A 13,487-nucleotide genomic window follows, 5' to 3' on the forward strand; every position below is an offset into this window, starting at 1 on the left:
ACTATATTTTGGCAAGAAAATTATTACAAGTTCTTTCCAATTGAGGGAAGAAGACTATGCTATCCATTTAATTCAAAGAATAACCAGGAATGAGATGGGACCTCGTTACTATGGGAGATCATTTGGTAAGTGGAAGGACACTTCTCTCTATGTAGGCAATTTGAGGGTGAGCCTTCCACAATCCATATGACACCTTCTGGTTAAATCATTGTTATACTCTCTGCTGAAAGATATTCCGCTGAACTCCACTCTCTTTCTAAGTGCTTCTAATAAATTACCACGGACATGAAAGTCACCTTTGACATTTACTGGAAAATTTGATTTTTTTTTCTGTAACATTATGAGCCTCTTTCCCCCACAAAAAAATGTTTTATTGCATCTTCATTGCAAATCTAATTTGTAATTCATCCCTTGCTTACTCATTTAAGTCAGAGATGTGTGCTGAAGAATATCAGTCAACCAGCCTGGAAACATTTTTCTAATAGTAAATGTAGAATGTAAAGGAAATTACATTATTTTGTGTTCTGTAAAATGTATAATTTAAAAAAAAACTTCACTTATGTTATTTAACATTTTAACTAAAAAATTCAAATTATGTCATAATCATTCAGCAATACAAATGTTGGTCACCCACAAGAGAAATCTAGTTGTAATTACATTATAATAATTCAATAATATAAATTTTTATTATCCCAAAGAAAAATTAGAGGAAAAACATTGGCTAAAATGTTGCAAGTAGTAGATTTATGGAAATATTCAGCATATGGTGTGAGTAGATGCATGATAAACACAGACATGAAAAAAATTAAATTGCTCTTGCTGGAGAATTTGAACCTAAGAAAATGCTACTCTAGGTATCCATGCTTTTACCACTTGCTAACAAAAGCTTCTAATGGCTTGTATCATTACAGAGAAGAGATGCATGCTCTTGAAGGACTCCCCACTACCACATTCTCACAAGTTATTGGAAAAAACTTCAGAGTTTGGGAACAGTAATAGCTATATTTTAAGAATTTTGTTATTTGCCTCCATAAATGAATGCCTGTCTACCTCATTGGCCTGAAAATTGTACCACATCTGTAAGATGAATCATTTGGCTTTCTAGTTGGTCCTGGGGGACAGGAACACAGCCCACAGATTTACCAGTAGCTGACTGCCTGGTAAATGTTTACTTATAAATTAGCGTGGGTGATAATTTATTCAGGTAATAAGCATAGATTACATTTAATGGCTTAGACATTATACATTATGAACACAGTATTTTATGTTGAAGTAAATGTGTACGATAATTAATATGATACCTAAATGTAACTCAGAAATTGTGAATTAGAGAGTTTAAGCAAAGTTAAGCGTGTACTACAGCCCATCAGCACTTAAAGGCTTTAGGAAAGTTTCACAATGGCAAAGCAATATCATACAGTTCACCCATACCATGTGTTAGGGATTTGTTTATTTTTTAGATTCTCTTCTCCTTTCCCCACAAACCAACTCATTCTGTTACTGAAGAACATTGTTTCTTTCTTGACAAGCAACACAACATCAAAATTTAGGCTTCTGGAGCTGAGGTGAGTAATCTGTCAGCAGGGACACCATGACAGCCTGATGACACAACAAAGAAAGAAAGCAATGGATAAACATTAGCGACAGTCTGCTTCGGGACCTAGAGAAGGTGAATTAGTTTTCAGCTTTGCAGGGCTACAGTTAAAATGCATTTTCTCAAGAAAATGGTAAGAGAACAGTTCTGAACTAATATTTATTTATTTATTGGAGGAGGGGATAAATGAAGGTCAACAGAGATCAGACTGACCCAAATAGATACACAAACACTGCATAATTAGGACTCACTCCAGGACTGAGTCACAGTGGGTCACAGAGTTGAAATGAGATGCTACAGTGATAGCCGTGATTGAATTTTCCAGTCATAAGTAAACCTAGTTATTGGCTAGTTTTAGAGAAATATAATCCCTCCTATCCCAGATCCTTGTGTTTATACTATGGTTTGATCACTCACAACCTAGAGAAGTTTAGGATGAATCAGATGTAGAGTGATCTAAGCAATGTCTGCTGTCTGAAGCTGGGTATTCCTGAAAGAGTATTATCTCTATAGCCAAGAGTATACAGCTTCCCCTTGGTCTGTCAACCACAAATGGTAATTTTCACTTTTCTCAACCTCCACAAGAATGACAATAATAATATCAGAAACAATGGTGAATGTTAGCTGAGTGCCTACTAGGTATGAGACAGAATACTAAGTACCGTTTCATGTATTAGCCAAGAAATATTTTTCAAGCACTATGCCAGGAGCTTTGGTGAGCTAGAGGGAAATGCTCACTCATTACCTCATTTAATACAACAAAATTCTAAGGTAGCTTTTATTATTATAATTTATAGTTGAGGAAATCAATCCTTGAGATGACAGATAGTGCAGAACTGGGTTGGAACCCAGGTTTTCTGTGACTCTATTCTTTTTAGAAATTATTATTTTTTGATTGATAAATTATAATTGTATATATTTATGGAGTACAATGTGATGTTTTGATATATGTATACAATGTGCAATGATTAAATCAAGCTAATGAACATATCCATCACCTTACTTACCTATCTTTTTTATGGAGAGACATTTGACATTTCTTCTCTAAGTTATTTTGAAATATATATTATTATTGACTATAACAATCATTCTGCTGTGTAATAGATCTCAAAACCTATTCTCCCTGTCTACTTGAAACTTTGTACCCTTTGACCAACAACTCCCCATTGCTTTCCTTCCCATCCCCTAGCCTCTGGTAATCATCATTCTACTCTCTACTTCTATGAGTTCAACTTTTTTAGAGTCCACATATAAGTGAGATCATGTAGTATTTGTCTTTCTGTGCCTGGGTTATTTTACTTAGCATAATGTCCACCAAAAAACTGTTAGAACTGATAAGGGAATTCAGTAAAATTACAGAAAATGAAATCAACATACAGAAATCAGTAGCATTTCTAATATACTAATAATCAACTATCTGAAAAGAAAATTAAGAAAATAATCACATTTGTAATAGCAACAAAAAATTACTTATGTATAAATTTTATCAAGAAGGTAAAAGACCTGTTTACTGAAAACTATAAAACACTGATGAAAGAAAATAAAGAAGACACAAATAAATGGAATGATATCCCATGTTCATGGATTGAAAGAATTAATGTTGTAAAAATGTCCACACTACCCAAAGTGATATACAGATTCAATGCAACCCCTATCAAAATTTCAATGTCATTTTTCACATAACTCAAAAGTACAATCCTTAAGTTTGTAGGGAACCACAAAGACCCCACATAGACAAAGTGATCTTGAACAAAAGGAAGAAAGCTGGCAGCATCACACTCCTTGATTTTAAAACATATTATAAAGATATTTTAATAAAAACAACGTGGTACTCTCATAAAAACAGACACATTAACCAACAAAACAGTAAGGAAAGCCCAGAAATGAACCCATGCATTTATGGTCAATTGCTTTTTGACAGAGGTGCCAAGAGCACATAATGGGGAAAGGACAGTCTCCTCAGCAAATGGTATTTAGAAAACTAGATATCCACATGCGGAAAAATAAAATTGGACTCTTGTCTCACACCATATTAAAAAATCAACTCAAAATGGATTGAAGACTTAAATATAAGCTCTGAAGCTGTAACACTACTAAAAGAAAACATAGGGAAAAAGTTCTGTCTTAGTCTGTTTTCACGCTACTGATAAAGACATACACGAGACTAGGAAATTTATAAAGTAAAAGAGGTTTAATGGACTCACAGTTCCAATGGCTGGGGAGGCCTCACAATCATTGCAAAAGGCAAAAGGCATATCTCACATGGTGGCAGGCAAGAGAGAGAATGAGAGCCAAGCAACAGGGCTTTTCCCTTATAAAACCATCAGATCTCATGAGACTTATCCAGTACCGCGAGAACAGTGTGGGGGAAACTGCCCCTATGATTCAATTATCTCCCACCAATCCCTTCCACAACACATGGGAATTATGGGAGCTACAATTCAATATGAGATTTGGGTGGGGACACAGCCAAACCATATCAAGCTCCAGGACATCAGTCTGGTAATTGTTCACATATGACCCTGAAAACACAAGCAACAGAAACAGACATAGACAAATCAAATTGCATCAAACTAAAAAGCTACTGCACAGCAAAAGAAACAATAAATAAAGTGAAGAGACTATCCACAGAATGGGAGAAAATATTTGCAAACCATACATCTGTTAAGGGATTCATATCCAAAATATATAAGGAACTCAAACAACTAAAGAGAAAGAAAACAAAATAACCTGAATAAAAAATGGGCAAAGGACCTGAACAGACATTTTTCCAAAGAAGATATACAAATCATCAAGTTCATGAAAAAATGCCGAGTATCACTAATCGTTAGGGAAATGCAAATTAAACCACAATGAGATATCACCACACACCTATGAGAGTGGCTTTTATTTTTACAAAAATGAAAGATAAGTGTTGACAAGAATGCAGAGAGGGAAGATCTCCTGTTCATTGTTGGTGGGAATCTAAATTAGTACAGCCTTCATAAAAAATGGTATGGAGGTTCTTCAAAAACTAAAACTAGAACTCCCATATGATCCAGCAGTCCCATTTCCTAGTATATATCCAAAGGAACTGAAACCAATCTGGTGCAGGGATATCTGCACTTCCATGTTCACCGCAGCATTATTTACAATAGCTAAGATATGGAATCAACCTAAGTGTCCATCAATGGATGAATGGATAGAGAAAATGTGGTGTATATATCCAATGGAAAAGTATTCAGCCTTAAAAAAGGAAATCCTGTCATTTGTGACAACATGGGTGAATCTGGATGACTCTACTCTTAAAAGGTAGTTTTGTGGTCTCAGGTACTTTTTCTTACACTTCAACCATACTGTACATGTGTTCCTAGCCTATATCAAAAGTGCAGGTCTTGTATTTCAAAGGTGTTAACTGAATATACTTATCAAAGTTATCACATGCCAGGCCCTGTGCTGAGTGCTGTATGTGCATCATAACATGTAATATCCTTTCCTACTGTATGAAATGGTAAGAGATGTAAAATACAGATCGAGAAACTGAGATGTAGGAATTTTCCTGAGTGGTGGTGGTGAGAGGTGGATCTGCACCTACCTGTCCCTGGGTCCTGACTACAATGCTCACATGACTCTGATCTCATTGAATCCTCATAACCTTAAGAGGTTGGTTCTATTTTTTTATCCTCATTTTTCATATGAATAAACTGGTCTTAGCGAAGTTAAGGTATTTGCCTAAGTTGATTAGAAGCCCAAGATCACAGAGAGAGCCAGAATTTTAACCTGATTTCCAAAACTTATGTTCCAAAACCAATTCCCTATATTGCCTTTAAGCTGCAAAAATGTATGAGTCCATATTTAAAGTATGTGTCAGGCACACTTCTAGATATAATAAAGAATGTTACAGACAGGATTACTGCTTTCATAAAGAAGTTTTCATTATAGTGGGGGGACAGGCAACAAACAGACAAAAAAATACAAAAATATCAAGTAGTGCCATTAGAAAATAAAATGTAAAAAGGAGATAAAGGAGCCTTGGGAACCACTTAAGAGTGGGTGGTATGGGAAGATCTTGCTCAACAGTAACATTTAAGGTGATGTCTGAATGACAAGAAGGAACTGGCATAAGAATGTCTACCAGGTGAAAGACACTGTAAACTTTTTAATGGGTTCCTGGGAGCCCCTCTCATTTTTGCTGTGTTTTTAATTGTCTATGGATTGTGTCAACCTTATTTCCAAATAAAAACTTACAAATTCAACTTGGATTAGGATTGTCAGATTCAGTTAAATAAACACAGATAGACAAGCAGTTAAATAAGAATTTCAGATAACAACAAATACATTTTTTACTGTATGTTCTAAATAGTACATGAGACATACTTATACTAAAAATTATTCATTGTTTATCTAAAATTCAAATTTAACTGCGTGTCCTGTATTTTATCTGGCAACTCTCACCTGGGGAGAAGTAAATGACTATAAAATACTGTGAGTTACATTTGCAATGGTGTTTTGGACTTAAGAGTCATATGTGGATAACAGTGCTTTGAAGTGTCAGCTTTTTTCTTTTTTTCAGGATCCCTTTAAGTTATTTTAGCTCCAGTGTAAAATTTATAGGCAGAGGAAAAACATCTGTCCACTTTTTGTGAGTCCTACTGCCTTATTAATCACTGAAAAATACAAAAGCAAGCTTCATGGGGAGGAAATGGGTGATTTTTGTTTTTAAACAAAGGGATCCAAAGACCTGTGCACCATGAAGAGAATGATGCAATTAGTGAAGCGTTCTGAACAGCACTACTGGAAATCTCTTAGCATGGAAGCCTTAAAAAGCTACTCTGAGCACTGAAAGAGGACACTTCGGCTTTAAAAAATGCTACACCATTAAAGAAAAAGCCCTTCATCCTATTTAGTTATATACCTTAAACATCAGTCATTACAGGCATTTCAGAACTAGAGGGCCACATTGTGGCTTTCCTTTCTTATTTAATCCTGATTTTAAATCAAGTTGTATGTGTGAAAATTATTCCCTGGAGTAGTGCTGTCCAATAGAGCTCTTGGCAGTGATGGAAGTGTTCGATGTCTGTGCTGTCCAATACCAATAGTGTAGCCACCAGCCACATGTGGCTATTGAGCATTCAACAACTTGGCTGGTATAACTGAGGAACTGAGGAACTGAATCTTCTTTTTTTTTCTTTGTTTTGAGATGGAGTCTTGCTCTGTTGCCCAGGCTGGAGTGCCATGGCACAATCTCGGCTCACTGCAACCTCTGCCTCCCAGGTTCAAGCAATTCTCCTGCCTCAGCCTCCTGAGTAGCTGGGATTACAGACGTGCACCACCATGCCTGGCTAATATTTTTGTATTTTTAGTAGAGATAGAGTTTTACCATGTTGGCCAGGCTGGTCTCAAACTCCTGACCTCAAGTAATCCCCCTGTCTCAGCCTCCCAAATTGCTGGGATTACAGGCATGAGCCACCGTGCCCGGCCTGAACCTTCGATTTTGTAAAATTTTATTTAGTTTAGATTTAAATTTTAAAAGCCACATATGCCTACTGGCTACTGTATTGGATAGGCTAGTCTGGAGGAAAACAAGTATTAGAACATGTTAGAAAAATGTATCACAGCAGTGCTGAACCTAAAGGCTATTCTAAATAAGCTGTATAAGAATAACTAATTTGCGGCCGGCTGCAGTGGCTCACACCTGTAATCCCAGCAATTTGGGAGGCTGAGGCAGGTGGATCACCTGAGGTCAGGAGTTCGAGACCAGCCTGGCCAACATGGGGAAACCCTGTCTCTACTAAAAATACAAAAATTAGCCAGGCGCAGTGGCAGGCACCTGTAATCCCAGCTACTCAGGAGGCTGAGGCAGGAGAATCACTTGAACCTGGGAGGTGGAGGTTGCAGTGAGCCAAGATTGTACCATTGTACTCCAGCCTGGGTGACAGAGCGAGACTCCGTCTCAAAAAATAAATAAATAAAAATAAAATAATAATAATTTATTTGCCTATAAAATAGGAATTTAACATGGATAATCTCTAAGGTCTCATCCCACTTGAAAATGTTTATGCTTCTATGAACTGTACAGGCTATGTGTGGTGGCTGCATACTATTCTCTTTTTTTCAATCTCCAATGCCTGGCAGAGGACCTGGCACAGAGTAGATGCTCATTGTATGGCTGCTGAAATGAACTGAATTCAAAGGGACCTCCAAATCATCTAGCTCAGAGACATAAAGAGCACAACACATGCCTCACCACCTCCTTTCTAGTGTCTGTGTAAGGCACGCTAATCAGTTATGCCACTCTTTCTGTCTCACACCATAGGCAGGCTCAAAATCCTTCTCAGCGGAATTTCTGTAGCCTGGTGATAAGATTAGGGATCTAAGAATTAAAACTCATTTGCCATCTCTATGGCTCAATCTGCTTATTTTACAGGAGAGGACACTGGGACCTAGAGAGTTTATACTTATCTAAGATGGCACAGCCGACTAGTATTAAGGCCAGTTACAGAAGTCAAGTCTCATCACTTCCAGATGAGCATTCTTTCTACTTTAGACTCTCTACTTTCATTTTAACACGATTCTGTCTCTTGGTTTCTTTAAAATATTTCCCTCTAATAATAGTGGGTAACTCAGGGGTATGGGGAATGGGGAGATGGCGGTAAGATCTAGATGGATGGAAAAATGGGTGGATGTAAGATTTCACCGTAAATATTTCAACCATGTGAATACATTCCGTATTTAATTTTTCAAGTAAATTTGTTTTAAAGATGTTGTTTAATATGCTCTTTAAAAAAATCAGAAGTTCAGAGCATCTCCATAATTGATGTTTTAGAAAGTTTCCTTTTTGTTTTCCCTACTGAATTTCTACAAAGGATCTACTTTGATGGATTTACTTGATTTATCTTTGTAACTTCAATTGTCTTCTGATGCAAAACAGAGCTCAAGGAAAATGTTTCGCTGTGTCTCTTCCTGAGGCATGTGGTTGGAGAGCTCACATTTTCTTCTTTGTCATCTAGATCTTTGTTACTCAAAATGTGGTCTGCGGGACAGTGGCACCTGCATTAACTGGGTCCTTATTAGAAGTGCTGGGCTGGCACGGTGGCTCACACCTGTAATCCCAGCACTTTTCAAAGCTGAGGTGGGTGGATCGTTTGAGGTCAGGAGTTCGAGACCAGCCTGGGCAACATGATGAAAACCCCATCTCTACTAAAAATACAAAAATTAGCTGTGCATGGTGTCGCCTGCCTGTAATCCCAGCTACTCATGAGGCTGAGGTAGGAGAATTGCTTGAGCCCGGGAGGCAGAGGTTGCAGTGAGCCGAGATCACGCCATTGCACTCCAGCAACAGAGCAAGACTCCATCTCAAAAAAAATAAAAATAAAAAAAGATAGATGTGCCAAATCTCAAGCCCCATCTTAGACCAGCAGAATTCAAATCTGCACCTTAACAAGACCCCCCAGGTAATTTAAATGCACATTAAGGCTTCAGAAGTACTGGCCTAGATAACAAGGTAATTGACATTTTGGCCAAAGTTAGTGTCCTGAGGTGGCAAGCTGGAAAGATGCGGTGAAAAAAATCATCCCTGTTATTAGATATGACAAATTTAGGCCTAATATACAAGCTTCTATTGAAAAGGGAGTCATGGTTGGCTGCCAAGCAGCCATAGTTGAGCTTGAACCCCTGCTTATTTCATAGGGTCTGTATCAGATCAATAGTGAAGATGATGATAATGAGGGTAATAATTATGATAACAATATTTACCATGTGTTGTGTGTTATGTACTATGCTAAAAGCTTTACAAATATTACTTTAATGTTCACAATAACCCTATTCCAATTTATAGATTAGATAAATAATTAGCAGCTCGTCCTTTCCAACTTGCTTTTCTCTACTCCAGAGGCTGAAAGCTAAAAACTACATTTCCCAAACTCCCTTGCAGCTAGGGTACAGGCATCCCACTCAGCTGCATCTACTCCAGACTTGGATGCAGAAGTGAACAACATGCAGTAGAAGCCGTCTTCAGAGAGATTGGATCTTCTGCTATATTTGCAGGTAGAGAAATCTATTTCAGCTGTGGTGGCTGTAATGGAGTATCTGACATCTAGTTTCAACGGCCTTAGGCACCAGGCTGTGTCAGTGGTGTTCTGGCTACAGAAGAACCACAGTGTCATTGGGCAGTTTTTCTGCCTGTGTTGTCCCTGGCTATGTGGTGTCCAAGAATTATTCACTGCACTTCCTTTCCCAAAAGATTCTGGGAGCAGCTTAATGTCTCTTAATACATTATTTTCCATGTGTCTACCTAGAGTGGACTCCCATTGGCAAGTAAGATCCTTGCTGATACAGTAATTGAGACCAGTTAAGTCACTAAAAGCTAAAAAATGGTGGAGCTAAGTTAGACATGTCAGTACTATTTTCCAGAGCAGGTGACATTTGGGATATTGTAAAGCAAGCATATGGTTAATATTTCCTAGAATGACAGTGATGAAGATGAAACTAGTGGCTTTATCTGAAAGGAACCATTAATTTTTAAGATAAGTTTTGCCATGAAATTTGGAAATGTTCTATACCTAAAAACACATGTATCCCTATGGCCAAACTCAAAGAACCAAAACAAGTATCTAGCCCAGTCATAAAGTAAGGCATGGAATGACGAAAAAGAGAAGGGAAAAAGTAAGATGTTTTGAATGCCCAGTTTATACAGGAACTGAATTAGGGGCTTCTCTAAACATGAACAAAGAGATTCTAAAATAAGAATTATACAACTTACAATGGTTGGCAAGCAATGGTGGCTGGTGCTCAGGCAGATCAAGGGTGGTAACAATTTTAGTTAAAATGGATTTATTTGAAAGGAGATTAATCTCACTCCATGCAAATACACTATAAATGCTAATAAGCACTAATGATGTATTATAAAGTTTCTGGAAAAAAAATAGATGCTACATGAGCAAGTAATGTAGTTGGATAATCTCACTTGCTTATTCTTTCCCCAATGGCATGAATGACCAAGTTGGAACCACACAAAGAATTTATCCTCCATTCCTTGTTTCTTGCTTACCATGATTGTCCACTTTCTGTTTTCTGCCTCTGGGAACACTAGTGATCGTGGAGAATAAAAGACTTCATCGTCCACTTCTTCTGGCTTTCTGGGCAAGCAGTGTAAAAATGTCCAGTCAGAGGCAGCAACTTTAGCAGTCTAAAGAGATGGGGATAAGACCATATTTTGACTATTATATGTGCCAGTCATATTTGTTTTCTTCAGTATTTAAAAACACACATGGCCTGCAGTCAGAGATCAGTGCAAAGGGAGAGACAAAGGAGCAGAGCGGCGGTTTTATCTCAAGACACCCAGGAGAAATATATGTGGTACTTTCTTTTTTTTTTTTTTGAGACAGATTCTCGCTCTGTCGCTCAGACTGGAGTGCAGTGGTGCGATCTCGGCTCACTGCAACCTCCGCCTCCAGAGCTCAAGCAATTCTCCTGCCTCAGCTTCCTGAGTAGCTGGGACTACAGGCATGCACCACCATGCCCAGTTAATTTTTGTATTTTTAGTAGAGACAGGGTTTCACCATATTGGCCAGGCTGGTTTCGGACTCCTGACCTCAAACGATCCTCCTGCCTCAGCCTCTCAAAGTGCTGGGATTACAGGCATGAGCCACCGTGCCCGGCAAGTCTTTTTTTTTTTTTTTTTTTAATTTAAGAGAGCATCACTTCAAGTTACACCAGTAACTCAGTTTTCTGGTATTCTATCTAGTGGAACAGTGGGCATTTCAGTAAATAACTCTACTAATGTAATATGTGGCTGATAGCAAAAGTCACCAATTATAGTCCACTATATTTAAAAAGTTGCTTTGGTGTGATAATATTATATTTGGAGCTTATCTCCGAATTATTATTTTTAGCACTTGAAGCATACTTCATCACTAGTTAAAACAATTTGGATAAAAGTACTGAGGTAGGGGTGAATTAAACAGGATTATAAGCACTATGCATTCGATTTTTCATTCTTAATGCAAATGTACTAGCAGTTTTAATTTTCTCCAATAGTTAATTCCTGAAAGTTACATTTCCCTATATATTTCTATTGTCCACATACAGATTCAAAACTACATTCCTTCATACTTTCTTACCTCAAAATTACTGCCTTTGTACTAAAATTTTGTTTTACCTCCCACCCAAGCTCTAGGTTCAGAACACTTAGAGTTTCTAAAATACCAGCAAAATTACATGGAAAAAAATAACATTTATACATGCCATACATCAATAAAATGACTGTTCTTCAAGCCTACAGTTCCAGCACCAGAAACACATATAAGATTGGCCAAGCAAGTGTAAGTATGAGGTGATTTATGTAATTTAAAATATCTCCATGAAAATATATTTCACATGTATGATAAGGGATTAGCCATAATATATAAAGAGCTCCTATAATCAATAATAGAAAAGGTGAAAAAATAGAAAATGGGCAAAAAATGTAATAGCAATTTATAGAAAAAAGGGCAATGCCCAATAAACATAAAAAGATGCTTAACTTCATTACTAACCAAGGAACTGCAAATTTTAAAAAAGATGAGATGCCATTTTTCCTCCAGATTTAGAAAAATTAAAAATGTAAATGAAAACTAAACATGGAGAGGGTATGGAAAAATAACTATAATATGCAGCTTCAGGAGCATACATTTTTAATCTTCTTTGGGTGAGCAATTTAGCAGCACTCTGATATTTTAAAAAGTATATACCACTTCACCCCAAAATTCTTCTTCTCAGGATCTTATTCTCCAGTAATATTTGCACAAAGAAATATGTATAAGCAAGTTCATTGCAGCACTTTTGTAATCAGCATTCTCAGAAATAGCCTAATTTATCAATAGGAAACATTTTAAATTAATTATGGTTCCACTTATCCTTTGGAATTCTATGCAGCAACTAAAAAAAATAAAAAATATCTAAATGAATGAGCAAGAAAATCTAAGATTTGTTAAGTGGAAAAAGTAGTAATAATAATAAATAATAAATAATGTCTAAAATTCATGAAAAATCAATAGTTATGTGTGTATTGAGGCATATATATGTGAATGCACAGAAAAGGTCTGCAAAGAGACACATCAAATTGTTAAACAGTGGCTACCTCTAGGAATAGTCTCTGTTAAAGAGATGGGAGAAAGACATTTTTACTTTTTATTTTTCAAACTTCTGTTCTATTTTATATGTAACAATAAAGAACTTGTATTTATGTATTACTTCATTAATATAATATTAATTGTACTTGCTTAATCCCTTTCTCCACCAAAGTAGATTCGTTGCTTTGCTGACAAAACCTCTGTGCAGTTGGCTTTTTGGGTATTTCTCCAGAACATTGCTTCTCAAAGTGTGGCCCTGGAGGCAGCAGCATTGCATCACCTGGGAACTTGGTAGAAATGCAGATTCTCAGGTCTCACCCTGACCTACTGAATCAGAAACCCTGGGGGTGGGACCCAGCCAGCTGTGTATTAACAGCTCCTCTGGGGATGCTGATACCTGCTCAAGACTGAGAAGCACTGCTCCAGATCTTACTGGAAGACCGCCAAACAGATGAGTCCCCTGGAATGCCCTGGAGGGAGTTAGCAAAACCAAACTGGATTTAGAGGTCCTTGGAAAATAGAGGCAAGGACTAGCCTGAGGAGCATAGTTAAGGGGCTTTTCTTAGGCGAGAAATCACAAGAAACTACATGCATCAGAAGTAACCTAATTTCTTTAAACACACAAAGAGTAAAACACTGCAATGCCTCGATTCCTGTGAAAGGGAAAAGCCTGCTCCTCTCTTCTGACCGGGTTTCAAATTGCTTCATCCAGCACAAAAATGCCTTTCCAAAGGACACAGCTAATCTTTGGAAGGAGAGAAGTCCCTAGGGGATACAGTCAGTGAGTATCTTTATAGGGAATG

At 37.3% G+C, this 13,487-nt stretch overlaps 1 protein-coding gene across 1 annotated transcript in view; it reads right to left on the minus strand.

Annotated features, from left to right (window-relative positions):
* Positions 1 to 1,512: 1,512 nt before the first annotated feature.
* The window catches only part of OTC (ornithine carbamoyltransferase), a 98,729-nt gene continuing 86,754 nt past the window's right edge, over positions 1,513 to 13,487 (minus strand). Inside the window, exons 10-11 of the mRNA XM_026451644.1 lie at positions 10,623 to 10,760; positions 1,513 to 1,599 (exon numbers count right to left, since the gene is read on the minus strand). Coding sequence (XP_026307429.1) covers positions 1,540 to 1,599; positions 10,623 to 10,760 — 198 coding nt within the window. The 3' untranslated portion in view covers positions 1,513 to 1,539. The remainder of the gene's footprint in view (positions 1,600 to 10,622; positions 10,761 to 13,487) is intronic.

The sequence above is a fragment of the Piliocolobus tephrosceles genome, chromosome 12 (genome assembly GCF_002776525.5).
Source record: "Piliocolobus tephrosceles isolate RC106 chromosome 12, ASM277652v3, whole genome shotgun sequence".
In the NCBI taxonomy this organism is placed as follows: Eukaryota; Metazoa; Chordata; class Mammalia; order Primates; family Cercopithecidae; genus Piliocolobus; species Piliocolobus tephrosceles.